The sequence below is a fragment of the Pteropus medius genome, unplaced genomic scaffold (assembly GCF_902729225.1).
Source record: "Pteropus medius unplaced genomic scaffold, Ma_sr-lr_union100, whole genome shotgun sequence".
Taxonomy (NCBI): Eukaryota; Metazoa; Chordata; class Mammalia; order Chiroptera; family Pteropodidae; genus Pteropus; species Pteropus medius.
Window position 1 is genome coordinate 19,346,045 of NW_024349803.1, and position 26,701 is coordinate 19,372,745.

The window sequence follows — 26,701 nt, forward strand, 5'->3', positions numbered from 1 at the left end:
CTTGCTCATGTATGACCTCAGGCAATTCACAACCTTTACACCTCCATTTTCTAGTCATAAACTAGGAGTAGACGGTCTACCCACCTCCCACCAATGAACAAGGTGATGGGGGTTAGGGGTGGCAGTGATTATAAAGTACACGGAGACTCTGGAGAGGTGCTGTTTTTGCCACAACAGCAAGAGAAAGCTCAATCTAAGATCTAAAGAATATGAAGATATAATTATACATATTGAGTTTTTTTACATCGTGTGCCCAGTGGGAATGCTGCAAATGTGTAAAATACTTAAACTTTAACCGATATCAACATACACTTTAAAAGATACAGGTCGTCTATTAGGCATCACTCAGAAACACCTAAAACGTATTCAGGGCTAAGGTGACACCCCCGACTCTGACTCCCTTATAAAAGCTTCCATCTTTGGCACACCAATAAGGACGCTGCGTAACCAAACTCCAGGAAACATTTCGTCAAATGAAAAACACACATACAAAGTTAACATCATCTATATCCTCCGGAAAGAATTTAGTCACGCAGCCCTGTCACCATAAAAGGTGAGGCAGTAAGTGGCCTTAACTGGGGGCAACTCCTGCCAGAGCACCTACAGGGACTCACTGCCCTCTCCAGCCAAAAGCATCTCCACCTGTACGACGTTCTGCGATTCTAACAGTCTGAATCCGCGGCTCCCTGCAACTAATGCTATCGTGACATTACAATCCCGTTTGATACAGAGATAATAAACCTCCCCAGAAGTAAACAGAGGGAACGTTAGTGAACAAAGTTTGGGGTTGGGCAAAACAGAAAACTAGAAACCAAGCAAAACGCAGCAAAGAAGCTACGTGGTGCCTCTCAATCTGATCTTCCAAAAGAGGCAGGAGTGGACAGCGTGCTCTCCCCCGCACTCTGGGAAACCCACACAGCCCCAAAGCAGGTCCTAGAACCGATGGCTTCCCAAGGGACAACAGCGCGCCCCTCTCTCCCGGAGCAGTCGGGCAGTGGTCACCAGGGGCCAGAGGGTGGAGTTGGGGCGCGCGGCTCGCGGGGTGGGGGTGGGGACGCGGCGGCCCGGCCCCTTCCCCCGGCTGCGGTCTCCCTGCCCAGGCGGCCCGGCTGCTGGACAGCGCCCACGCCCCGGCGCCCGCGCCCCTAGCGGCCCCCATCCCGGAACTCCCCGCGCCGCGCGGCTGGAGGCCCGAGCCGGGGCCCGCGGGCAGGAGCCGTGGGGACGCGCGCGGCGGTACCTGTGGCGGCAGCTTCTCCCGGGCGGCTGCTGCGGCGGCGAGAGCGGGGCGCGGCGTGCGCGCTCCCGGCTCGCGGTCCGGTGCGTGGTGCCCGCCCTCTCTCTCCCTCCCCGCCGCCCGGCGGCCGCGCAGCTCTCCGCCCCTTCACCTCTCACCTCCTACCTTTCCCCTCCCGCTCCGTCGCCCCCCGCACGTGTTCCTAGCGGCGCGCGCATGCGTAGTCGAGCCCCGCCCCCGCGGCTCTCGCTCGCCCCCTGGCGGACGCCAGCCACCCAGCCCGGAGGAGGGGAAAGGTGGCGAGCCCCACGGAGCGAGACTTGGAGCCGAGGACTGCACCAGAGCTTTTGACAACCCGTTCTAGAGAGTTATCAACATGCATAAGATGCCTATGTCCCCTATTTTATGACAAAAAAAGCAGCCTAGAAACATAAGAAATGCAGATGGAACAAGTAAATTAAGTCCATAAAATGAGTTTCCCTACAGCCTTTTAAAAAGATGTTTTATGAATACTGATGTTGAAAGATGTTCCTGCTAGTTCAAAATAAGCAGTAGAGTACGCTCTCGTGTTTGTTAAAAACAGGTCCAGAAGCGTCCAGGGGTGATACTGTTCTGACGGGTGGAGGATTACAGGTGTTGGGATTTTTGCATTTACTGATGGACATTTAACCATTTTCTACATGAAAGGTCTATTTGTTGTAATAGCAATAGCTAAGTCCACGGAGCATGTTACTCGTTGTTAGATGTTTGTTCTTTAGGATTGGTTGTGAGCAATCCGGGAACAACAGTCTGGAAACTTCATGCTTAAGCAAGGAGCAGAGGGCCTGGATGGCGGCATCTGGCTATTGTCTTTAAATAATTACCAGAATAGCCACCTGGTAGTTCAGTTTCAACATTCAAGAATGTGTAAGCAGTCTTTTGTTGGTTTTGTCCTCCGGTTGTTAACTGATTAACTTCCAACCTCTTCCTTCCACCCTCTAGCCTGCTGTAATTTAGGACATTTCAGAAATTTCTCGTCATTAGCAAAATTCAACCTTACTTCAGATTGCTTCCTATGAGAATGATAAAATCAAAAATTTTTTTAACTAAATGGAGTTTAGAGGTCATCAAGAAGTGATAATCCCCCATACTTAAGCTTCCATACTGGGTCAACCCTCATGAAAATCTTGAAAAATAGAGGCTAGGTCTATTTCACAAGGAAGAAACCTTCCTCCAGAAGAGAGATTCACCCAAGGTCACTCTAATAACTGAATGGATGACCACGGTCTGGGATGCAGGACTCTGGGTTCCAGCCCACTGACCAGATGCCTCAGCTTGTCATGGATGCAGAGAAGGGTGTTTCATAATGATACAGGTCTGTCTTTGCAATAGTTTGCACTAATGATCATGTGCACCATGAATTAAGCTTTAGCGATAGCAGCTGGCAACGTGATAAAGTGGAAAGGCTTTATCACAATGCTTCAGGGCCACTCCTCGGATCTGGATCTAGGTTCTGACACGCAGCAGCAGCTGCTCTGTGGCCAGGAAAGTTAACCTCATGGAACCTTGACTTACGTGTCAGGTTCCAAGATGCAACCAAATACACCGACCTCTGTGGTTTTTGAAAAAAATAAATAAATCTGTGTGAACACATGTAAAATGCCTAGATTCCAATAAATGGTAGCCATGACACAGTCACTAAAAATATTTCAATCTCCAAGTTGTATTAATATTCATTTAATGCCTTTATCACCTGTTAAGTTCCTACCACGTGTCGGAGACGAGGGAAACAGTTCATTCTCTGAACTAGAGTAGGTGTCTCAGTTGAACAAAACCTTACAGGCAATATAAGGGTTACTACAGATCATACTAGCAGCCATTATTCATGAGGCACTAATGACTTGGCTCCTTGTCAGAAATGGGCTTTACATATTATTACCTCATAGTCTACGGCCATGCCACCCTGAACGCGCCTGATTTTGTCCGATCTCGGAAGCCAAGCAGGGTCAGGCCTGGTTAGTACTTGGATGGGAGACCACCTAGGAAGACCAGGTGCTGTAGGCGTAAAAAATAAAAAATAAGGGATTGTAAGCTGACAAGGTCCTTGCAATCTATGAGGTCAACCAAGGGTTGCCTCACCTAAAAAAAAATTTAAAAAACAGTACTAAGCCTGACGCAAAAAGTAACTATAAATAAAGACTAATGACTAAGACAAAAATTTTAATTACTTCCAAAAAGTTACCTAACCTTGACCAATGCAAGTCCTAACTTGGAATAAAAAAAGCAGTAAAAATTTCAAAGCATATAAAAGGCAGCAAGTTCCTCAATACTGCTTGAGGCATATCCTGTTCTAATGTGTAAAGCTTACTAGGCTAGCAGATAAAAAAAAAATTACAGATCATCTTTACTCACAAATATAGATGGCATATCATAACAAATCTCAATAATAATTCATTTTAAAATCTTAACAAGCCTAACATGAACAGCAGGTTACAGAAAATACAACAAATAACAGTAAGACGAGACTGTAAGAGGAACTCAAGTCTCATACAACAGAGAGAGAAGTGTTACCATGCTCATCACATACACAGGAAAAATTGTGCTTTACACCAATGAAGCCGATGAAGTCCACAAACCCAGTGATTGCTGGTTAAGAACTTAAAATGAGGGCAGGAGGCTGACAGAGAACATTTCTTTCTCTTTTCCCTCTTCAAGCTTATTTTTTAAAACTGATTTGATCATTAACATTTTAAAATTAATTACTATATGAAATGCTTCCCATTCCCTTAAAAAGAGAAGTTAAATACCTTCACATCATTCTTATTTAACAAATTTTAAAATGCTGATTAAAGTTATACAAGGGAAAAATAAGCAAGCTTGGTATCATTATTGGCAGATGTTAACATCTAAAAAAAGGGAAAAAAATCTAAAAAAAGTCAAGAATCTCCATCAGAAAATTATTAGTTTATAAAAACTGTAGGATGTTAAAACTTTTATTAAAAAAATTGCATCCCTATTTCAGAAGCACCACAGAAAGATCAACAAAATCAGGTAAGCCCTTTTCCAGTAACTAAAAGCATTTAATAAGAGGTATTAATCTCTCCATTAGTTTTTTTTTTAAGTATACAATTACGGTTTTTAAAAAACAACGAAAGTCTCTGAAGAACATTTTATAGAGCTTGATAAAATGCTGGTGAAATTCATTTTACAGAATGAGGGCCAGCCCACACCTGAACTCAGAGAGCCCAGGTCAGGGAGTAGACTCTAAAAAGCCATCACTCCTCACTTGCCATGGGCCTCCCTCCTTCCGCCTTTATTTACAGCACTCGTAACTGCACGTCACTTCTCGATTCTGTTGACTGTCGGTCTCCTCCACGGGAACGTCGTCTCCATGAGGGCAGGTATGTTTTGCCACTCTCATGCCCACAGTGCCTAGAGCGGCCTGCCGTACACGATGTGCTCGGGATCTGCTGAATGAAGGAATTGAACATGCTAAGGAAACAAGTACTTGCCCCCATCCTCAAACAGGTATAGTATATAAAATTTATAACAGCATAACTTATAATTACAAAAACCAGAACCCACATGCCCAGAGACTAACCAAATTAGCATATAATGACTCCATAAATGATGAATAGCCATTAACCATTAAAAATTTAGTCAAAACATTTACAGGTTAAGTGAAGAAACATAATAGCAACATTTATAGCATGGATAAAATGTTTTGTGGTGCTTGCCCATTCAGAACTAAACTGTAGCTCGAAAGAAGCTTGTATAAGTACTGAAGTATTAATAAAAGAATCATTAGATTCTTGAATAACTACTTTTTCTTAAGTTACTGACACTCATAATTTTCAAATATTCAATCGGACTGCAATATTTTGGGGGGAAAAAAAAGCAGCTACTGTTTCAGTGGAGGGGAAGGGTGATTAATGGTCTTTTTTACAAAGACCAAAAATGTAATAAAGTTGAACAACTGAAACGTCCTTAGTCATTGCAAAGCAGCATTTTTCATTTTAAAAATCAAATCCACTGTGATATAATTTACATACAATAAGATATACCCATTTAAGAGAATACCCCTGGTCCACTCTGAGGTGGCCCACTGAGGAGCAGTGTGGGGCATGCTGGGCCAAGAGCCCACCTCCTATGGTCCTCACAGGTGAGAGGGGTGCCGGCTCCTCACCCCGTCCTGCCTGGCAGCAAGAACACGCTTTACCCCTCTCAGCAAGGCCATGTACACGGAGCTTCATGTGACAGCCGCTGGGGTGATGGCTAGGTCTCATCAGCATATGGGCCAGGCATCATAGAACCAGGGGCAGCCAAAGCCATGGACAGGCGCCTGCTCGGGATTCCATGAAGGTCCGTCGGCAATGTGGACTTTAGCATCAGGCCTGGGTTACCTATAGCCTTGCATGTCCCTCTAACCCTCCCTGAGCCTGTTTCCTCACTGCGCCTGAGGGGAAAATACCTTTGTAAGACAAAGGGGTAAATTAAATGAGACAATCCATGGGAAGCCACATGTGGGAACTCCCTTCCTACCAGCCTTAACTGTCCTAGCTGTCTCCTTGGACACCTGCCATTGAGGACTGTCTCCTGGCTGGCACATTCATACCCTCTCTGGCTCTGAAAGGCACGACCAAAACAGGCAGTTGTGGTAAAGCACATTTACATGGACAGCTCCAAAGGAACCTTTCGCCCAAGTTCAACGTGCAGCGTCTCTCTCGGCAGCGGCGGGCTGCAGATTCCTCATGTTTTCTGAGCAGGGCCCAGTGGGACAAAGGCACACTGTCATAGCACTACTCGACCACCCTTGGGTCACAGTGGCTGCCAGTCCCACCTGAAATACCACTAAGAAGGTGTAAAGATCCACGCCTGCTCGGTCGCTTTATCTTCCGCACCTGAAAACAGCCTGTCAGTCGCCCCTCAACCAGGTCACAGAACAGCAGGAGACATTCCTTTGGCGAAGAAGGACACGGTCTTGTCCTGGATCTTGTACTGGTAAGTGAGGCTCCGATCCCGCTGGGCCGGGTGCCACAGTGGTCTCCTCCACAGGATCCTCAGCTACAGGGACAGGGAGAGAGTGACAGAGGAATGCTCCCTGCACGTGCCTTCTCCGCCGGACACCCCCTGCTCCCCCGTGACGTTCAACTGAGGCCTGAGACCACTGTCACAGGTGCCATGCAGTAATGGGCCTGACTTCCAAAACAGAGTTATTACCAACTAACTGAAAACAAAGATTTCCCCTCCACTATAATAGTGATATTTGCTCACACAGAAAACGTGAAACAAAGAAAAGGAAGAGAGAGTCAGCAGAGAAAAACCATTTACATATTCCCCTTGGTCTTTCTCCTATGCTTGGTTTAAGTATTCGTTGGCTGGACAAATCTTGAAAGTCAACACATTAGAACATGTACATTCAATTCAGAGGCTTGGGAAGGCTGGACGTTTATTTGATGATGTCTCGGCTGCCTAGAAGGCTCGGGGGGACTGACTGGCTTCAGAGCCCGGCCACAAGCTGCCCAGCAGAACCTTTTCCTCACGCTGTGCCCCACGCGTCGCCAACACAGCGTTCCTGTGTTGCTCTACTGTCCACACGGGCCTCTGAATGGCTCTGGGCCAGAACTCCCACCCACCCGTAATGGCCAGAACTCCCACCCACCCGTAACGGCTCAAGAGTGGTCACCATGAAGTTAACCTGGAGGTTGTGGTGGACACTTTGGGGTGAATCCAGAGAGGTTTCAGAAGGCAGAGAATCAAAACAGCCCCTTGGGAAGGGTAGACCTGACCTCCCTCCATCCCACGGTGGGACCCTCAGCTTCTGCCTGCGTCCTTCAAACACCATGTAGAAGCAGCAGTGGGGCAGCAGCTCCCCGTGCCATGGGCAAGGCCTCCCCAAGTCCCTGTTTTAAAAGGAGCAGTGTGGACCTGAATACAAAGCCTGCTGTAGTCCTGCAGAGGGGTTCTGCTGCTTAACAGTGGGGCCCTGCCTTTTACCCCAGACAGCAGCCTCCTCTTCAGGAGCTCCACTTTGGTCACAAATGGGACCCGCGTGGGAAACCCACACCAGTGCACGGCGCTAAGCACCCGCTGGAGCGGACTCTGCCATGCACTCACACGACTTCCAAGGCAGCCAACACCCCCAGCCCAACACCGCCCCTCGCGCCATCTATACTCGGAGGCAGGCAGCCTGTTGCCCGGCGGGTCCCAGCCTCTGCACACCTGCCCATGCACGTCCTTGCAGAAGCCAGTGGCCAGGCCTTCGGCCCGCAGGATCAGGTGGCTCTGGTGACTAAGGCCATTCAACAGGATGTCGTTCTCCTCATCCTCAGTGTCTCTGCTGTCGTGCACAAGGGCCACTATGTTTCCCTGAAACAGAGATACAAGATGAAATCCTGCTCCCAACTGGACGGGACAGCGGAAGCCGGCGGCGGTGGCTTCTCAGTGCCTCTCCCAGATCGGCCTCCCTGCAGCTGCTGCCACCATCCCCTTTACGGGAAGAACCCTTGCCTGCACCCAGGCCCCTAGTTCCAAACATCTGCAAGACAGTTTCACCAGTACTTCCAACCTGTACTCCAGCTCAAGTCACCTAAAGCCAAGCTCAGCCTGTGGTCCTTTTTAATGTTAAAAAGTGCCACCACTCTGCCAGGCACCAATCACCCAGAGCGCTTACTGTGTGCTAGACCCGCAGTGGGGACAAGTGACGTGGGCCCTAGAGAGACAGATACTGACAACACAGGGTACAAAGCCAGGAGAGAGGGAAGCATGGGGTGCTGGGGACACATGAAGAACTCGCATCCTGTCTAGCCCAGAGGAGAGGGTCAGGGGCTGGGCACACCTGGGCTGGCGAGTAGGAGCTGACCACGCAAAAATGGAAGGAAGATCCACCCCGTCAAAGGGGACGTCGTGAATAGGAAGTCTTTTCATGGGAATACTGTCCCGTTGTTTAAATGAATGAAGCAAATCTGCGTGCTCTGTGATTGGCCAATGGACACCAACACTTCCTGCCTGTTATTCAATGAAAAAAAACGCCCCGAACAGCGTGGATGAGAAATTACCAGTAACGTGCAGAACAGCGCAGGGAAACGAGCACACATACGAATGTTCTTAACTGCGCAGACTCTCCAGGATGCACACGGGAAAGAGGGAGACAATTACCTTTTGCCAAAGTACCCTTTATGCTGTTTATTTCCCTTTTTTCTTTTTAAAACCATTCCCAAGTTTTATCTTTTCAACTGAAAGAAATAATTTTACAAAAAGAAGGCGGCGCTGGGCCTCAGAGCCAGCTGAGCTGAAGGAGCTTTCACTGCCGCCTCCCACCCGCTGACCAGTGTCCTCCAAGCCCCTTCCATTTCCGGCCCCCTGCACTCTCCTCAGCACCCTGCTTCCTGCCCCATGGCTGCAGCCAGGACAGCTCCGAAGGTCCCAGGACAGAGTTTCCGGACGGGACTCGCACACAGCTGACACTCCTCTGTCCCTGCTGTGCCTCAGCCCAACCACACTGTGCCAATGTCTGCAGTTCCCACTGAAGAGTGGCCACTGTGGGCCAGATGCTGTGCTGGCATGTCACCGACTTCACCTCACTCACCTCTTGCAGTCAGGCTCCTGTAAGGCAGGCACCACAGCCATTTCTATTTCATAGATTGGTCTACTGCTATTGTTAAAATCTCTATTATGGAAAAATCTCTTTTTTTGCCTCATAATTTGACAATAGAGGACACATCCTATACTTGTATTGCATCTTACAATTTTTAAAGCAATTTATACCCATTATCCCAACTGATCTTCTAAACACACTCAGAGCAATAATGACTTGTCCCAGGACACACAGGCAATGTGGCAGAGCTGGGATTGCCACAGTACCACATATGACCAGCCTATTAAAGACAGTGCTAGTCATCCCTTGAATTTTCCAGGCTTTATTTTTAAGCAACAGGAAGTAGAGGCGAGCAGGGTGGGTAGACCAAACGGTTTCTGGGCCGGCCACAGTGAAGCCCAAACCCCAAGCAATTAAACCAAAAAGATCACCACAAGCAAATGAGGTCTGGACCTGTCTAGGCCCTAAGAGGCCCCAGGCAGAAGCACAAAGAGCAGGCCCATTGGTACCTGAGAGTCCCTGGGCAGAAGCACAGAGGGCAGGCCTATCGATACCTGTAGTTTCCAGCACACGGTGGCTCTGCAGTAGTGGATGAAGTCCAGCACGGCCACTGCCCCCATGCCCAGGCTCAGCAGCACACTGAGGTCGTCCACCAGCAGCACCGGGCACCTCCAGGCAGCCTCCCCATTGTCCTCGGGCCTCAGAGCCTCCTGCACAAACTCATACAGTGGCCGCAGGTTCCCAGCACTGGCCTCCCTGGGACACAGAACCAAAGTCAACAGAGAGTTCACTCTCTCTCAGATGTTTATCTGGAACTGAACAGCTGGGGGAGGCAAAGAACTGGATCCTTGTCCTTGGCACCACGGGCTCCATGACTAGTTGGCCAGAAAAGGCGTGCCCACGCACATGGGCACCGTGTACTTCAGTTCAAATATTCCTCGAGGCCTACCAGGCACAAAGCACTGTGCGGCAAACGGGACACAAAGCCAGCCAGCCTCCCAGGCCTACAAGAGACACCACGTGGCCTCTCTGTCCAAGAGCTTAAGGCATCAGGGAGATAAACTTGGATCGGACAGACAGGAAGCACCTTCCCAGGTCATCAGAATTGGGCATAAAAAGCTAAAGAGCACTTTGGGCGTCATGGTGGTAAGGAACACTGGTCCAAGAGCTGCTGGTGGATGTGACAGAGTCAACCAGTTTCTGAACAAGCTGGTCCAGCTACCTCTGTCTCCCCAGCGCCTCTCCTCGGCAGTCACTTCCCAGCAACGGACAGCAGCTCAGAAAGCGCCGGAGCACAGGGCCCAGGCGCCAGCCCCTCTGCCCCATGCTCCACGCCCACTAACCATCGGCAAGGACAACCACCCCACAAACTGGGATCAGGTGTGACCAGGCCCATTGTTCTGACACAGACACCAGGTTCAGAGATGCAAAGGGCTATGTGAGATCACGTGCACAGGGTCGGGGCACATGGCCAGCCTTCTGACCCGGCCGCACATTAAGGCCGAGTCTGAGGGGGTGCAGCGGGGAGAGTTCCCGTATGGACACCACTGGGGCAGAGGAAGAACAGTGGCCAGGTGGCGAGTCTGCACGGCCAGGTGCGGGGTCTGCACAGAGCTGTTTATAGCTGATGTTCACAAAGGAGGAGAAGCAGGAAATCCAATCCCAAAAAACAAAGCAGCAGTCAACACTTTTTGTGAAAAGGCCAACAGGAAATGTTTTAGGCTTGTGAGTGTGTTCTCTGTCTCAACTGCTCAACTCTGCTGTTGTTGTGCAAAACAGCCAGGGACAATATGTGAACAAATGAATGTGGCTACTCCAATAAAATGTTATTTACAAAACAGGCAGCTAGTCCTTGACCTGTTGTTTGCTGAGCCCCTGTATTAAAACAAAAACAGAAGAAAGATGTGTGCTAGGACTCTGAGTCAGGGTTGGAAAAACCAGCAAAGCACATCGTTCCGCCGTACGCTCAGCAAATAACGCTTCCTGTAGCTTTTGGGTCAGCCATACGCCCTCTGGTCCTCGGTAAGAGCCAAGGACTTCCTGAGAATACTGCCACACACCAGGGACATGTCTGGCTCCTCAAGCCAGCTCTGCCCTCCCACACGCCGACGAGAAAGAATCACATGACAACCCTGGTCTGGGCCCACCTACCAGGTGTGTGCTTCTGCGGTGGACTGCAGGCTGACTCACCTGAGGAACTGCAGGGGGTGTGGCTCCCCCTCGACCCGGAAGAAGACGTCCACCGAGGACTTGAGACCCTCGAAAAACACGAGCTGCCCGCGTTCCCGTGCCGTGGTCAGGCTGACACCCTAAACATGACAAAGAGAGTGAGCTACCATGCCTACTGCAGAACGCACCAGAACGGCTAGAGAGAATGCATTCCAAACCCTGCAAATGTGCACCTGTCCACGTACGTACCGGGCTCATGTCTTGTGTCCCCAGGGTGTTCCCAATCCATAACCCCCATCTTGTTTTCAGATGTGCATTTACATTTAATTTTCACTTTTTTAAAAAAAATTACATTCTTTTGCTTATGTTTATTTTTATGATTACCCAGTACAGGTTTTTAATACGCAATAGTAATATAGTTTCCTTTTCAAATACACATATTTATAAAACAGTAAGTAAATAACAACAATAAGACACTGGGCGAATGGCAGTCTCCGTTGCAACAACTCAACTCTGTAGAGCAAAAGCAGCCTTAGACAATTCATAAACAGGAGTGACTGTATTTCCATAAAACTTTATTTACAAAACACAGAGGATACAGACTCTCAGACCCCTGCTCTAAGCAGAACTTCTTAAATATGGTTCCTCATGAACTAGCCAATTAAGAATCTCTTGAGACACCTGACTAACATGCAGATCACTGAGCCCCACTGCACACCTCCAGAAGCTTTGGGGGCAGGGCCCGAGAATCCATGCTTGAAGAAACACCCAGGGATGGTGACGCAATCTAAATGTGTAACTACTGCTCTGTCTGTGCAGAAACAGGTGATGTGCCCCTAGACCAGGTCTCCATTGCGCATTCAATCACCAGTGTTCTCTGCTATGCAATGCCATTAACGACAGCTGCCCCTGGCAGAGAAAGACTCCTGATCATCACCTCTGCTGTTGCTCACCGCCATCCTACTGATGTAGGCGTGAGAATGCACCAGAGTACGGAAGCTCACCCTCTAAGTCTTCTCATGCCCAGTACTGTGCATGCCACTCCTGCCACGCTGATGATTCCAAGGTAAAAAAAAAGAAAGTAGCCAATCTGGGCATGAGCGTACACAGCTTTCTCACCCAGAAGCACAGACGCTAAGGCCACAGAGAGACAGACTTTGCAGACGTGGAATGCAACATGTGATCGACATGACTGCTCTCTCTGAACTCACGCTGACCTCTAACACAGGAACTTCCTGGTCTGCAGCAGATGGGAAAGGGTCTACCCTTCTCCTACCCTCTCATTTGTTTCTCCTCATCAGAAAACAGGCAGTGACTTGGCCCAATAGTAAGACTGGCTTGTCAAAGATCAGAGCTGATGGCCAGGTTCTCTCCCGCTCTGAGGCTAACCTAGCAAAATCTCAGTAAGTCTACCTGATCAAAGGTCACAGATAATGGCCCAGGTGACGCCAAGAGGTTCACCAGCCTCTTGGCTGTCACATTTTTGCCTGCCTTCATCTGATAAGGGGCAGGTAACAAAAGCGCCTTTCCCCACAGTTGGGTCCTAAGCCCTAGACTTAGGGAGAGGCCATGGGAGCCACTCATCTTCGTGGCAGACCAAGCTGTGGTCTCCACTCCAGCAGGACCAAGACTAAAGCCCACGCTAAGAATAAAACGTGAACTGGTCCAGAATCAGCAGGGATGGGTTTAATTAATTAACAACAGACCTGGTTCTACAAACTTTAAGTTACTAAAACATGCAGAGATGCTGCCTTAGCCCTTCAAATAGGGGTTCGAGATCCCATGAGTCCCTCGGTCCATCCCTTGCTAAGTTCTCTGCAACCCAAACAGGGAAGCCCAGCCTCAGAGCACACTCACACATGCATGACACACACTCAGGAACCTCACCACAGGTCTGAAATATTTACCAGCTTCTGTCCCACGATATTGTAGTGGCTGAAAGACTGGATGAGTGCCACAAAACAGACTTTACAATTAGCTGGAAAACAAAATAAATTGATTTTAATAACATCTCTATTTACAATCAGTCTCACATACTTTATACCTCTGGAAACAAAAGCATTGTGGCAGGTCTCAAGACCTAGAGGCCATGCAACCTGACTCACTCAATTTGATTTTAAGCTGCAATTTTCTTCCTATCTAATAATTATACCTTATTTCATTGATTTTAAGATCTACTTCTGTTAGATGTATTACTAGGTACCTTATTTATCTCTATTGTAAATAAAGTGTGGTCTTTAAAAAATTATATTTTCTTGTTTGGCATTGGTGTACAAGAGTACAATTAATTTTTTAAACTGGTCTAACAGGATATAAATGAAACACAAATAGCCTCTAGCTACCTTACTGAACATAATTAATTCTAATAATTTACCTGTAGACTCTCCTGCTCTTTCTATGCTGACAACAACATCATCTGGAAAGGAAAACTTCCAAAGCTTTTTATGATTATGACTAAGAATGCCAAACGTCTACCCTCTATCCTGGCCTGGCTCAGTAGGGGCTCAAGGAGAATCGGTTGATAAATAAGTCTTTTTTCATTTGGCTGTTTTCTTCTTCTAACCTATTCCCGTATGTAAATTGTAATGGCCGTGCAGGTTTCTTTCTTGTGTTCTTTAGGAAGCATCTACCACCAGGGCAAAGTGTTGATGCGTTGAGTGCCCAGAGACGCTCAAGATACACAAGGACGGAGAAGCGAGTAAACAGGAGGCCACATAAGAACCACAGTGAGGGAGGACCTGCGTGGTGGGTAGAGAAGGGGAAGGCAGGCTGTGGATACGGTGAGCACATGCCACTCTCTGGCAGGGCTGGGTAGGGAACAAGATGGTACAGTAATCTGTTACTGAAACAGCTATCTGGCTACCCAGACACCAAAGCCCTGGCTAGTAAATACTATTCCCATCACTTCCTGAAATAGGATTTTTTAAACCTTAGATGTCTTTTTCTATAGCATCAATGAGTCCCTTACCTTTGAGGTAGAAGGAAAGAAAGTGGTGCACAAGGAAACTGCCATCTGTCTTGGCATCACAGAGTAGAGTCAATTTCCCCTAAAAGTTAAGAGGAACACAAAAAGGTGAATTAGACTCCCTGGAAAAAGGTCAGCTGACTGTATAAATCTAGTTAAACACGTCCACCCCTGTTTCTACACCTAGATTTGTGTACATTTATATTACATATGTAGTATCTACAGATACACACACGATACACATACACACACACACACACACACACACACACAAAGACAGCTTTAAAAAAAAGTCAAATTAAGGTAAAAAACAAACAAAAACAAAGTGATCAGTACTAAGTCACTCACTATGGGCAAGCATATCTCAGCTTCCACTTTCCCAAAGCAAAACAGAGAATAAAATTCCTTCTCTTTCTTACTGCTCACCGAGTAACTCAGGGACCAGTCTTGGGAAGAATTAGATACTGCACAAAGGGAAGAAGATACTGGAAAAGAGGGAATGAATGGTTGTTGACAGAGACCTCCAAGAACAAAGTTCTCCTCCCAGTGGCCTTGGACACTGCTTCAGGCAAAGCTCTGATCATGGAGAGCCCTGGAAAGACCTCCAAAAATTGTCTGTGCAGTGTTTGGCTGCCCAGCTCCAGCCACCTCTAGTCAGTGACAGGGAAGATCAGGATCAGGTGGTATCAGACACACCACCTCTGTGCTGTTGTGACTTTTTTCCACTTAAGAACATGAATGATCACACTATCAGATCTTGAGTGTTACCCCTCAGTGCTGTCATTTCCTGGTGCCAACTGTGATCTCTCCATTCCCTCATAGTGGCCCTGAGCTGAAGACTTTGGTGGTGCCAGTACTAAATAGCAAGGTAGCAAGTACCATCTGCAGGCTTGAGCAGACAAGAACAGCTGGGCAACTATAATCCACAAGGATCTATTCAAAGCTACAATTTGCCTGCCACTATAGGATCATAAAAAGGCTTTATACACGTGGTGTCGTGGCTGCCTGGAGGAGCTTACCATTTCATTAGAAAGACAAAAGTTATGAAATAAACCAGATACGTTCCTGGGATAGTTAACCCCCGGGCTAAAGTGTGAAAAATCTCGAGGTGTCCCAGAGTGCGGGAAGGAGGATGACGAAAACAGAGTAGCGAGGCTGTGCTGATGAAGGCGGACTTGGTACAAAGTTCGCTGACAGCAGCTTGGAAGAGCACCATTAGAGACCATGAGAAAGAGGAGCGGCAACGTTCATGGCGACCTGCCGAGCGCTCCCGGGCCACAGGAAGACTCAGGGCGGTTAAGAAGCTGGTCCCAATGCGAAGGGTGGGGGAATCAAATTCTACCCAACTTCCTCTGAGCGCTATGACTCCCACGCCAGTGAGCAAGCACAGAGCTCCCCAGTACACGTCCGAGAACGTAAGCCCATCCAACGTCGGACATGCTTCCAGGGACCTTTCATAGGCACACACGGCCTTTCAGAAAACGCGAAGAGGTCCAGAAGCCCACCTTCTGCCGGTCCTGGTGTCCAGCCCAAGCCCTGGGTCGGCCCTCCCTGAACTACAACTCCCAGGAACCCTCATGCCTACGGACGTCGCGTCTTTCCTACGGCAGATATGCGCTGCACTCGGGGACGCTTTCTTCCGCTACTCTCTCGGCCCCCGCCTCCTTCCCGACTGCGGGACCGATTACCTGGTCCACCCTGTCAGGGGTGATGTTGAGAAGGTTATTAAGTTCTGGGAACATTCCGAGCCTTAGGGACGAGCGGCCTGGACAGGGAGCTAAAATTGCCGCGGAGGCGACGGACGATGGAGAACAACACACGGCAATCACCACCGCCACGCGGAAGGAGCGCGCACGCGCAACGCGAGTTCTGGACGCCCGCGGCATCCAATCAGGCGGGAGCCTCAACCGGGGCCGCTTCCGGCGCGCGCTACCACGCATTTCCGGCGGCGTTGGTGGGGAACGCTCGGCCCGGCGGCTGCCTGCGGATGCAGGATCCGCTGCTGCGCCGTTCTGCGATGTCTGGGTCCTCTCAGTGGCCCGCAAGGCCCCACGTGACCCGGTCTCTCTCTGTCTCTCTCTGTCTCTCTCTGCGCCCTGTCTCCTCTCTCCCCATTCCCTTCTCTCTCTCTCTCTCCCCGCCCCAGCAGAAAACAAACAAAAAACCCACGAAGTTACATATTGAAAACAAATGAAAAAAATCAAAAGCAGGATAAGGGAGTAAGAATGGGATGGGATAGGTTTCAAAATTAAAGAGGTTGTTAGGGCTGGCCTACTGAAAAATTGTGATTGAAACACACTTCGTATGTTGCCCCTTTTCATTTGTTGCCCCTTTCTAGAAGATCTTTTCGCTGATGAAAAAAAATCCCCTGCTTCCTTCAGATAATTGCTCAGTTGTCACTTTATCCGTGAAGACTTCCCTGAGCACGCTATTTAAATCACAAACCTCCCCTTCCTCAACGCTTCTTATCCTTTTCCCCTGGTTTTATTTTTTCCATAGCATTTATATCTAGTATACCACATGTAGTTTTGTTCTAGCCTAATCAGCCTCAGATCGCCAGGGACAAACCTGCAACGACAAAGTCAAGTTTATTGACTCATGGCAATGAAGGAGATTGCGCAGCAGTGGAGCCCTGGGGCCCATCGCCAAGCAAAGAAAAGAGCAGTTTCAGAATTTGGGGAAGGATGGAGCTCAGGAGAAATTTAAATAAAGCAGTGTTTCAGTAGGCTCAAACCAGAGTATAGCTATGTGTAAAGGGGTCAATACTTGGCCTAGGCTGCAAAGTGGACCCAGATTTTCTGTAGAAACTGCAAGCCTAAGATGTGGAATGTAGTCACGTGAAACTTCACTGCCATGGAAATCGAGGCTGCCTCTCTGCGTCAAAGTGACTTGGATCCTCCAACCCAGAAGGGGATGTTTCACACTTAACTGATAAGTGAGAAAGAGAAAAGAAGCCCGCCTCATCCAGGAGATGGCCTGGCACTCAACTAGATTAGGTCTTGGTGTTATCCTGTTGAGCATAAACAGTTTCCCAAAACATTAACATCAAACTGATTGTGATACCTGAAGACAGAACTAGACCACTCCGTGTTGATGATGAAAAGCAGGACAGGTTTTTACAGTCTGAGCTAATTTTTCCTTTCTTAGTTTCCTTATTTATTTGAATCTTTGTACTAGAAGGCAGGAGGGCTGAGTTTTCGTCTGCTTTATTCGCTTTTATTTTCTCAATTTCTAAAACAGTGTCAGGCACATAGCAGGTGCTCATTTTGAAGGAATGAATTTATTTTCTGTAGTTGTTGATTTTCTTTTCAATTTCTTGATGGTGTGAAAGTTTTTAATTTTGAAGCAAAAAAATTTTTTTTTAATTTCGATGAAGTTCAATTTCTCTACTTTGTTCTTTGCTTATGCTTTGCTGTCATATCTAAGGATCCATTGCGAAATCCAAGGTCATGAAGATTTATCCTGTTATCTTCTAAGAACTCTATAGTTTTAGCTCTTACAGTTAGCTCTTTGACTCATATTGAGTTAATTTTTGTCTTCAGTGTAAGGTAAGGATCCTGGTTAGCTGCGATTCTGTTAGGGACTGTGTTGAATCTATAAACGAATTTGAAGAGTACTGCCATCTTAACAATGTTGTTTTCCAATCCATGAACATTGGATATTTCTACATTTATGTAGTCGTCTTTAATTTCCTTCAACAATGTTTTGTAATTTTCAGATTATAAGTGTTGCCTTCTTGTTAAGTTTCTTCCTATGTACTGTGCTTTATTCTTTTTTATGCTATCGTGAAGAGAATTTTTTTCTTGATTTCATTTTTCAGGTTAGTCACTGCAAGTGCATAAAAATACAATTGCGTATATTCATCTTGTATCCTGCAACTTTGCTGAATTGTTTATTCTAATAGTTTTTAGTGGGTTCCATAAGATTTCTGTATATGAACTTGTCATCCATAAATAGAAATAGTTTTAATTCTTCCTTTCCAATCTGGAATTATTTAATTTTCTTTTCTAATTGCCCTAACTAGAACCTCCAATAAAATGTGGAATATGAGTGATGTGGCCAGATAGATTGTTTTCTTTTTGCTCTTAACAGGAAAGCATCCAGTTTTTCACCATTGAGTATAATGTTAACTGTGGTTTTTCATAAATGCCCTTTATCAGGTTGATGAATTTCCCCTCTATTCCTAGTTTGTTTAGTCCTCTTATTCTTTCTAATGTTACTTTCTTCATCCCTGGGTAGCTTCTTCACATGCTGAATACTTTAGAGGGACCTTCTGCAGATCTCCAGGTTCTCTCTCCATGCAACGATCTCTTCTCTGGTATCTTATCCTATCTCTGTGAAAAGCTCCATCTTTTCAACTCAGAGAGTGTTCCACCTTAGTTCCTCCTCCCTGTCTGGAAACTCACAGCAGTGAGCTTGGACAAACATAGGGCTCCCCTTGTTCTTTTTGCATTCCTCATGGGTCACTGTCCTTTGTTGCCTGGTGTCCAATGTCTCTAAAATATTGGGGGGGGTTAAGTAAGAAGATACATCTGTGGACTATCTTTTGATGAACCAAAACTTAGTAAATTTTCCTTTATTGTTTGAGCTCATCAAGTCTTCTTTAAGAAAGTCTTCCTTATCCCAAAGGTCATAAGGATATTTAGATTTTCTCCAAAAGTTGTAAGGTTTTTCTTTTCATATTTAAGCCTTTGATCCATCTGTAATGGATTTGTGTGTTTGGTGTGAAATAAGGGACACAGATCAATTTTGGAAGTAGCATGTTCCATTTAACCTGGCTATAATTTGATGTCATATTGAATCTTTAGATTTGGAAGAATAGGTATCTTTTTAATATAAACTATTGCCTTTTCTTGTATTTACCCATTTTCCTATCAACAGTGATGTTTAGTGTTAATTTTTTCCAATTACAAAGAATACCTCTGTGAACATACTCAGCCATACCTTTTGGTACAGATGTGCAAGGTTTCTCTAAGGTATGTATCTTGAGTGGAATTGTTGAGTCCTAGGCAGAGATGAATTTGCCACAAAGCTAATAAAGCTAATTTTAAAAATAGTGTTGTATTACTTTTCTTAAAGAGAATTCCTCCTGGGCTTTGGGTAAGTCTCAGATCTCAAAATACCTGAATTTGCCCGTAATCATAGAACAAATCAACGTAAATGCAGAAAGGTCAAACGGAAAAAAGATTTGACACAGGAAACTGGATCAAAGGGTGGAAGGACCGGAGGAACAAAAGGGAAAAGGAGATTTTACACAGCAGTTAGGAAACTGGTCCTGCGCCTTGACTGAAGCTCCCTCTTCTGTATTGAAAGGGGCTACAAGCTTGCAGACCACATCTTCCAGACTGCTTTGCCAGCTGGCTTCCAGCTATATTCTGCTAGGGAGACTCTGGAAGACGGGAAGAAGGAAGAAGCCTTTTTTTCTTTTTTTTTTTTTTGCTTCTGGTGACTCATCAGTGGTGAGTGACTGGGCTGAGGCAGTGCTGGGAGTTTCAGGAGCAGCAGGAATGCAGGCTTCTGGCTTCCGTCAGCAGCAAAGGCAGCAGGAATGCTTCCAGTGGCTGCACGGCTCCCAGGGCTCCCTCGTAGTCCAGTGTCCTCACACCCTCACCCCACCAGACATCTAGCTGTTTTGATCTGCAGGGCTTCCGCGCGTCCATTTTCTTTCCATTAACTGGGCCTTCCCAGCTCCATTCCTCTCTTCCCTCCCCAGCTGGAACCTGTGACTGTGCCCTGGAACTCAGAACCCTCTGGCAAGCACCCTCAAAGTCTCCTCCTGGGGACAGCATCTGCTCTACAGCTCCCAGTTCTAATGCATCCTTCAGCCCCAGTCCTCCGATTCTGGGTCCTGGCTTCTGTCACTTAGCAAACACCACATGCCCCTGCTCCAACCCCACTCCGAACACTGTTGCATCTATTCATAGTTTCCTTTCGCCTTCCTGTCGCTTTGTTGATTAGTTGTTTCCTCCCAGTGCTGCCCGACACCTCCACAAGAGAGTTTTTATAGCCCCACATTGAAAGTGAAACCACAGAATCCACAGATTCCTGGCGGAAGACAAGAAGCTGGAAACTGGTTTGGGTAATCTCCTGTATGTCCACTAGAGGGCGGCAGACACCAGCTAAAGCTGCCGAGTTAACAATTCCTGCGTGTTCTTTGCAGTTACATGGAAATGATTGGCCAGGATCCAGGACAGTCCTAGCTCCCCTCTCTGGAAACCCTGCAGTGGACACCTCATCAGCTCCCCTGCTCTAGAGTCTCCTTCCCTCAGGAATGTCTCCACCGCCCTCACCCCTCCATGGCACACCTCCCACTCTGAGTAAAAGCCAGAGTCCTCATCCTGGTTGCCGTGTGGCCTCAGAGATCTGGCCCACTACTTCTCTCTTGCTGCCCGCTCTCAGCTCCAGCCCCTATGGGCTCCTCGCTGCTTCTCGAGGCCTCTGTCGCTGCCCCACTCAGGGTCTCGTGCATCTGTTCCCTCTGTAATATTTCCTCCATGTGTCTGCAGGACACACTTCCTTGAACTCCAAGTGTTTGCTCTGGGAGGCCTTCCCTGAGCATGTTTCACATGGTAGACGTGGCATTGCACCACACAGACCCCTATTTCCAGAAAGATCTACAGGAAGAGTGATCGCCAGACAACCTCCCACAGCTCAGTTCCCCAGGGTGCACCTCAGCTGCATAGAGCCTCCCCTGAGACCACACACTTCCTCTGGCAGTCCTTATCTGGTGACTAAGTGAGTCCGGGGCTGATGGGCCTGGTTCTGCCCTAGGCGGGGCACTCTGACAGCCATACTTGCTTCAGAAACCCCCACTGAGGCTTTGGTAGGCTCACATCACAGTTCAGGTTCTCCTTCTGCCCCATCCTGCTTCCTCCCCCTTCCTTTCACAGGCGTCGACCCCCAAGCTCCACCTCAGAATGTGCTTCCAGGGGATCTAACCCGCGACACCCCAGCACTACCCATCCCCTTCCGGCTTCATCTTCTGAGAAGACGTATCACAACTCAGTTTGCTTCCTTGGTGCTTCTCCTCGCTAGCACGTGAGCTGAGCGAGGGCAGGGAGTTTTTCCCTTTTCTTCATAAACGAATCCCCAGCACCTAGGAGAATGCCCGTGATACAGTAGGTGCTAAACAAACGTGATGGATCAATGACTGAGTGAATGGGACAAGGACCTGTGGTTAGTTTGCTATAGCTGGAGAAAGATGTGATTTCGAGAAGGTTGCAAAAGATGAGGGAGAAGCACTCTTAGCTTGGCTTCCTCAAAAAGCTGAGCTGAGATAAGGTCACTTACTGGGAAGGGACCCTGGAGTAGAGTAAGACAGAAATGGGAGAGGCCTGGGCAGGGCGGGTTGTCAAGGTGCAGGAATCTGCCGGAGTCTAAGAAAAGCACACAGTGCAGACTGTCCCTGGAACAGTCTCTGCAGGATGGCTGACTGGGACATTTTTCTATCGGCTTCCTCCCTGCCAGTCTAGGGAGCATGGATCGCCTGCTCCCCTGAGCATCTGCTGAGCCTGCCCCTCTTGATGGTGGAGGAGCCTCAGGGCACAGGAGACTCTGCTTTTACTTCTTCCTTTCCAATACGGATGCGTTCTATTTTATTTTCTGGCCTAGGTGCCCTGGCTAGAATTTCTAGTAAAATGTAACATCAGCAATTACATCTCCAGCCCACACCTCCCCGCAGCTGCCCCGCTGACGTCTCTAGCTGGATGCCTAATAGGCATGTCCTGCAACTCATGGTCATCTCTCCCGGTCCTGCTTCTTCCACAGGCTTCTCCAGCTCTGTCCTCCTTCACTCCTCACTTTCCTTTATACGCACACTGGATCCATCAGCAAAACCTGTTGTCTCCGCCTTTAGACAACATCCAGAATCTGACCGCCCCCACCAGCTCTCCGACCAGCAGTCCACTCTGAGCCTCCAGGGTCGCGTGCTCGGATCAGCGCGGTAGGCTCCTAAGCAGTCCTCCTGATCCTCCTCTTGCCCCAGCCTCTGCCGAGTGATCCTTTTAAAACTAAGTCGGACAACAGCAAACTAACCCAATGTGGCGGGAGCCATGGGAGGTGTGGCAGAGGGGTGATGTTGTCCGACTTAGTTTAAAAGGATCCGCACCGATCTGAGCTGAGGCCCTTACAGTGCCCTAAAGGCCCTGGGGACGTTCCTGACCTCCCTCTTCCACCAGGCTCCTCGTCGCTCATTCCCCTACACCCCAGCGACCTTCTTGCTGGTTCCCCCCACCTGGGAATGCTCTTCCTACAGGTATATGATCTGCACTTCATGTCCCATCACCTCCTTCAGGCCTCTGCAGGATCGCCATCCTCTGGGACAGACTGGATCTATCGCACACGAGTATCTATCCGATTCCACATGTCCTTCCAACGTGATGTTGACACTCTGTTGGGAGGTGGGGTGTGTGTGTGTGTGTGTGTGTCTATGTTTCCTCCTTTGAATCTAGGCAGAGGTCTGCAATTACCTTGACCGAGGGGATAGCAAAAGCGACACTATACGATTTCTACAGCTGGGTTATAAAAGGTAATTCGTTTCCACCTGGCTCCCGCCCAGAGATGCACCTTCGGAGCCCTGACTGCTACTTGACATACTACGTATTTTAATTATTCATTATTTCCTACATGGTAAGGGACTTTGGCCTGTCAGGTTCCTCACTGCCTCCCCAGTGCCTAGATCAGGGCTTTGCACATACTAGGTGCTCCATATTTGTTGAAAAGAATGAACGGCGATACCTAGTAAAACTACCAACAACTGACATGGGAATAATAAACGCTAAAGTCGGGGAGGGAGGAAGAGGAAGCCTATGGCAGGGGCTTTAACTGTACATGTATTTGCTTCTTAAAAGAAAAAAGAACTGAAGCCAATACAGTAGTTCCTGCCTTATGTGCAGGGGGTCTGTTTCCAAGACCCTCACTGGATGCCCAAAACCACGGTAGCACCGAACATGCACAGTAAGAGATTAATAACAAACCAATAATAAAACAGAACAATTGTAACAACATTCTGTAATAGAAGTTATGTGAATGTGGTCTCTCTCTCTCTCTCTCTCTCTCTCTCTTTCTCCCCCCAGTAATTTTGATATTTTCAGTCTAAACCTAGTCCTGAACGTGGGTATCCATCCCTTACTGGCAGTAAGTGGCCTGTCACTCATTTCAGGAGGTCCCTTGCTGAAGTCTTTCAGGCTCAACACGTGGCTGTCCATCGGAACACGTTTCCTGTTCACGTCCTCCACCCACTAAATTTGTGGATATTAAATTTAATGCCTTTCCCATCTTAACTAACCACTCGTCACAGTGTGGCTGTAACTTTTGCCATCTGAGGTGCAACAGCAAAACTAGCATAAACTTCTATTTCTGTTTTCATAATTTCATAGATCTTAACAACCTTAGCACACGATGTTTTTTCTTTCTTTATCGAGAACTTTCACTTCTTAAAGGGAGCACTTTATAGCTTCTTTTTGGCGTTTTCCGATTTGCCAACATCACTACCGTTGCACGTTGCAGGCCGTTAGTAAGTACAATAAGGGCGACTTGAGCACAAGCACTGTGATACTGTGACAGTCGATCTGGTCACTGAGATGGCGACCAAGTGGCTACCGAGTGGGGAGCATACAGAGTGCAGAGATGCTGGACAGAGGGGTGACTCATGTTCCAGGCGGAACCTAGTGAGACTCTGGGAGATTTCGTCATGCTCCTCAGAACAGCCCACAATTAAAAGTCTATGAATTGTTCATTTCTGGAATTTTCCATTTAATATTTTTGGACCGCAGGTGACCGCGAGTTACTGAGACCGTGGAAAGAGAAACCCCAGATAAGGGGGATGACTATATGGCAAAATGTTCATATTTGATTTAAAGAAAAACCTGTTTGCTATATTATTCTCTACACTTTCCATAATAAAAATTTTCGACAAAAATGCCTTGTACACGAATGGTCCTGACAGCTTCCTTTGTAATAGATGAAAAGTGGGAACAAATCAAATGCCCATCACGGCGAGTAGATAAACTGTGGAATGTGCTCAGCCATGAAAAGGAACAAAATTCGGATGCATTCAACACCCCAAACCATTGTGCTGAAAGAGGTCTTATCCCAGAGAACAGACTGCGTGATTCCGTTTATGAGAAATTCCAGAGCGGGCCAAACCAGCGGACTCCTTCCGGCCCCAGCTCACAGCCCCCCTCACTGAGAGGCCCTCGACAAGTCACAGCGTCCCTCTGGGCCTCAGCTTCCTCCACGTGAATTTCCATGAAGGTGGACTAGGTGGCCATAAGTTTCCCTCCGGCCTGACGTCCCAGGGACCTGTGATCCCCTCGTAAGCTGCAGCCGGCTTGGGAAATGCCCTGTGCCAGCCTGCAGGTGGCTCAGGCTCAGTGGCAGGGTGAGGCTGGCCCCCCAGGCCGGGGAGCGCCGGCCCAGGCACAGCTGAATGGGGCCGGGTGCCAGGCACCAACGACGGTGGGGCTGGGGCTCCCCGTGCTCCCCCTTGGAGGGCCGGGGGATCTGGAGTTCCCTCCTCACCTTTTGTCCCTGTCTCTGGGGCTTTGCAAGCCAATGAAAATGCAGCCCTGAGAATAAAAGCCCCTTGTCCAGGGTTCTGAGCCCTAATCCTCTTACGTGTAGCAGCGGAAAGCCAGAGCTGGTGCCAGAAGGGCCGCTCTGATTTCCCTGCCAGCCATCCCTCGTCCCACACTCTGGTGCCAGCCCAGTCCCATCACAAACGGCAGCCGCCCTGGCTAACTAACTGCACAGCCGAATGTAACCGCCACTCAGGCCTCCGAAGACGAAAGGATCAGACTGCGTGAGCTCTGGGTGGGGCTGGACCGCCTGGTGAAGGCTGAGCACCCGCCCGTCCCGCGACCTATAGGCCAGTTCAGAGCCCCACCTTCGCCCAGTGTGGCCTGGCCGGGGTCTGCCTCCTTCCTGTGGGAGCTCAGACTGCTCCTTGGGTGATTAGTGACTTTTATTGGAGAGTTATGGGGTCTCTCTGGGTTCAACCACCCTTCCAGGAAACACAGACGGAGTCCCAGCTCTCAGCTGAGGCTGACAGGGCCCTGAAGACGTGGGTGAGGTGACCCCCGCCCAGGGTCTCCCTGTCCCAGGAGCGGAGAGACCGACACCTCCAACGAGGCAAGAAGCAGTGTGGCCGCAGGGAGGGAGCGCCAACCCGCTCCGCCCCCAGGGAGGCTGTGCAAGACCCTGGGACGTTGAAGAGTGAGGGGGGATGGGCAGGTGGCTGGGAGAAGAGGGGAGACAGACCCTCTCGGGAGAAAGGCTTTCTAAGGACCTGGGGCGAACAGCTGACAACGGCCCCACAAGACTCTGTCAGATGTGAACTGGGCAGGAGGCCTCGGCATCTGAGGGGGACACGCGTATCCCAAGGTGACAGGGCTTCAGGAGGCCAGGGGCTAAACTGGGCAACAGTTTTCCTTGAATATTTAGTAGGGGGAGAAGTTAAAAATTTACCATGTAAGCGCTATAAAAGTCAATCCTTTAAAATGAAAACAAACGGCGTGACATCAAATGCACCGATGAAAGATGAAATGGAGATTTCAGAGACACGTGTTTGTGGAGACGCTTCGGCTCTGCCGCAGACCCAGGCCCTGCGCGGGCGGCGGTGCGCAGGGCTGAGTTAGCGCAGACCAGCTCCCCATCCGAGTCCCTGAGATCAGGCCCCCCGCCCGCCTACGGGCGCCGCGTGCAGCCGGGGAGCCTGGCGAGTCCGCGGGCAGGTGAGGCCACGCGCCCTGACATCCAGGCGCCATGTCGGCCCCAGGCTGCTGGGGGGTGGCCTTTTGCAGCAGCCTGTGTGTGGGTGGGGGTGGGGGGGAAGTGCGGGCGGGGCCCCTCCTGACCAGGGTGGGGGTGGGGTGGCAGGTTCAGCCCCGCCAGGTCCCAGCGCCGGTCTCAGAGCCGATCCCAAGCAAGTCAGCCCACATGTCGTCGGAAGTGAGGGCACCCCAGTGCTGGGAGCCAGGTGTGGCCCCAACAGGTGTGCCCCAAAGCCTCCGGAGGAGAACACCCCAAGCAACGGGGCCCTCAGCACAGGCGGGGCTGCGTCTCCGCTCAGTGTCTCCGGAGCCCACCCTAATCACGCATGCGTGCCCGCCGCTCACCTGGACCCTGCCGATGGGCTCAGAAAGTCAAGGTCACGAGGGCCTCAGCGGTGCGAGCCCGCGGTCAGGCCTCTTCTCTCGCACCGGCTCAGCGGAGCAGCCGCAGCTCTTCGCCCAGTGGACGGCTCCTGGACACCAGGTCCCTGGTGCGTCCACCCTGCTGGCCTGCTCACCTGACCGCTCCTCCTCAGTGCCCTTTGCGGGCTCCTCCCTTCTCCCCAGACCCCCGCACCGGGGTGGCCTCCAGGGCGGGGCGCCCGCAGATTTCTGCTTTAATAAAAATGATTGCTGCCAGTGTTGAGAACTCTGCGGGGTGTCTGCGAAGGAAAGCCCCCTCCTGCCTCCTGCACCTCACAGCCCTGAGCCCCTGCTGGGACCCTGCCCGCTCAGGCCCCACCCTGCGCTCCAAACGCAGCTGCCACGCTGTACAGCAGGGTCTTAACGCAGGACCCAAAATGTGGCTCAGAGGGAAAGGTTAAGACAGCTCTCCAAAGGTTTGCCACTGCACTTAACACTTGTCACGCGCTTCGCAGGCACTTCGCACCCCTGTTGATCCATTCATTAATTCTGTCACCACTCATTCAGCCCACATGGATTCACTTCTCCTGGGCCCTGTGGGAAACAGGACAGGAAGACCA

General features: G+C 49.1%; 2 protein-coding genes and 1 pseudogene across 5 annotated transcripts in view; 1 reads left to right on the forward strand and 2 right to left on the reverse strand.

The window, feature by feature from the left end:
* Window positions 1-1,424, reverse strand: part of SCAP (SREBF chaperone) — a 56,493-nt gene extending 55,069 nt beyond the window's left edge. Inside the window, exon 1 of one of the 2 annotated variants that reach the window (XM_039837599.1) lies at window positions 1,403-1,424. The gene's annotated coding sequence lies outside the window, so the exon portion shown is untranslated. The other variant, XM_039837598.1, reaches the window with a different exon arrangement.
* Window positions 1,425-2,937: 1,513 nt separating this feature from the next.
* Window positions 2,938-15,839, reverse strand: ELP6 (elongator acetyltransferase complex subunit 6). Of its 3 annotated transcripts, none has more exons than XM_039837602.1 (8): window positions 15,636-15,830; window positions 13,951-14,029; window positions 12,890-12,960; window positions 11,004-11,122; window positions 9,368-9,569; window positions 7,439-7,585; window positions 6,118-6,280; window positions 2,938-4,683 (listed from the first exon to the last, which is right to left on the reverse strand). In XM_039837602.1, the coding sequence occupies exons 1-7, from the start codon at window positions 15,687-15,689 to the stop codon at window positions 6,152-6,154; spliced, it is 801 nt and encodes a 266-aa protein (XP_039693536.1). In that variant the 5' UTR covers window positions 15,690-15,830; the 3' UTR covers window positions 2,938-4,683; window positions 6,118-6,151. The 3 variants fall into 3 exon arrangements, with proteins under 3 accessions (XP_039693536.1, XP_039693535.1, XP_039693537.1); XM_039837603.1 differs by having other exon boundaries at window positions 4,523-4,686; window positions 15,636-15,831; XM_039837601.1 differs by lacking the exon at window positions 6,118-6,280 and having other exon boundaries at window positions 2,938-4,686; window positions 15,636-15,839.
* On the forward strand, window positions 3,162-3,280 carry LOC120582698 (uncharacterized; annotated as a pseudogene).
* Window positions 15,840-26,701: the final 10,862 nt, after the last annotated feature.

Bases quoted from the DNA above. Each gene is read 5' to 3' on its own strand.
- ELP6 (XM_039837601.1), bottom strand. From the start codon at position 15,833: ATGCCGCGGGCGTCCAGAACTCGCGTTGCGCGTGCGCGCTCCTTCCGC. The intron at 12,961-13,950 runs GTAAGGGACTCA...TTTGTTTTCCAG, and splicing joins TCTTTCCTTCTACCTCAAAG to CTAATTGTAAAGTCTGTTTT. The intron at 7,586-9,367 runs GTATCGATAGGC...TCTCTGTTTCAG, and splicing joins CCGTGTGCTGGAAACTACAG to GGAAACATAGTGGCCCTTGT.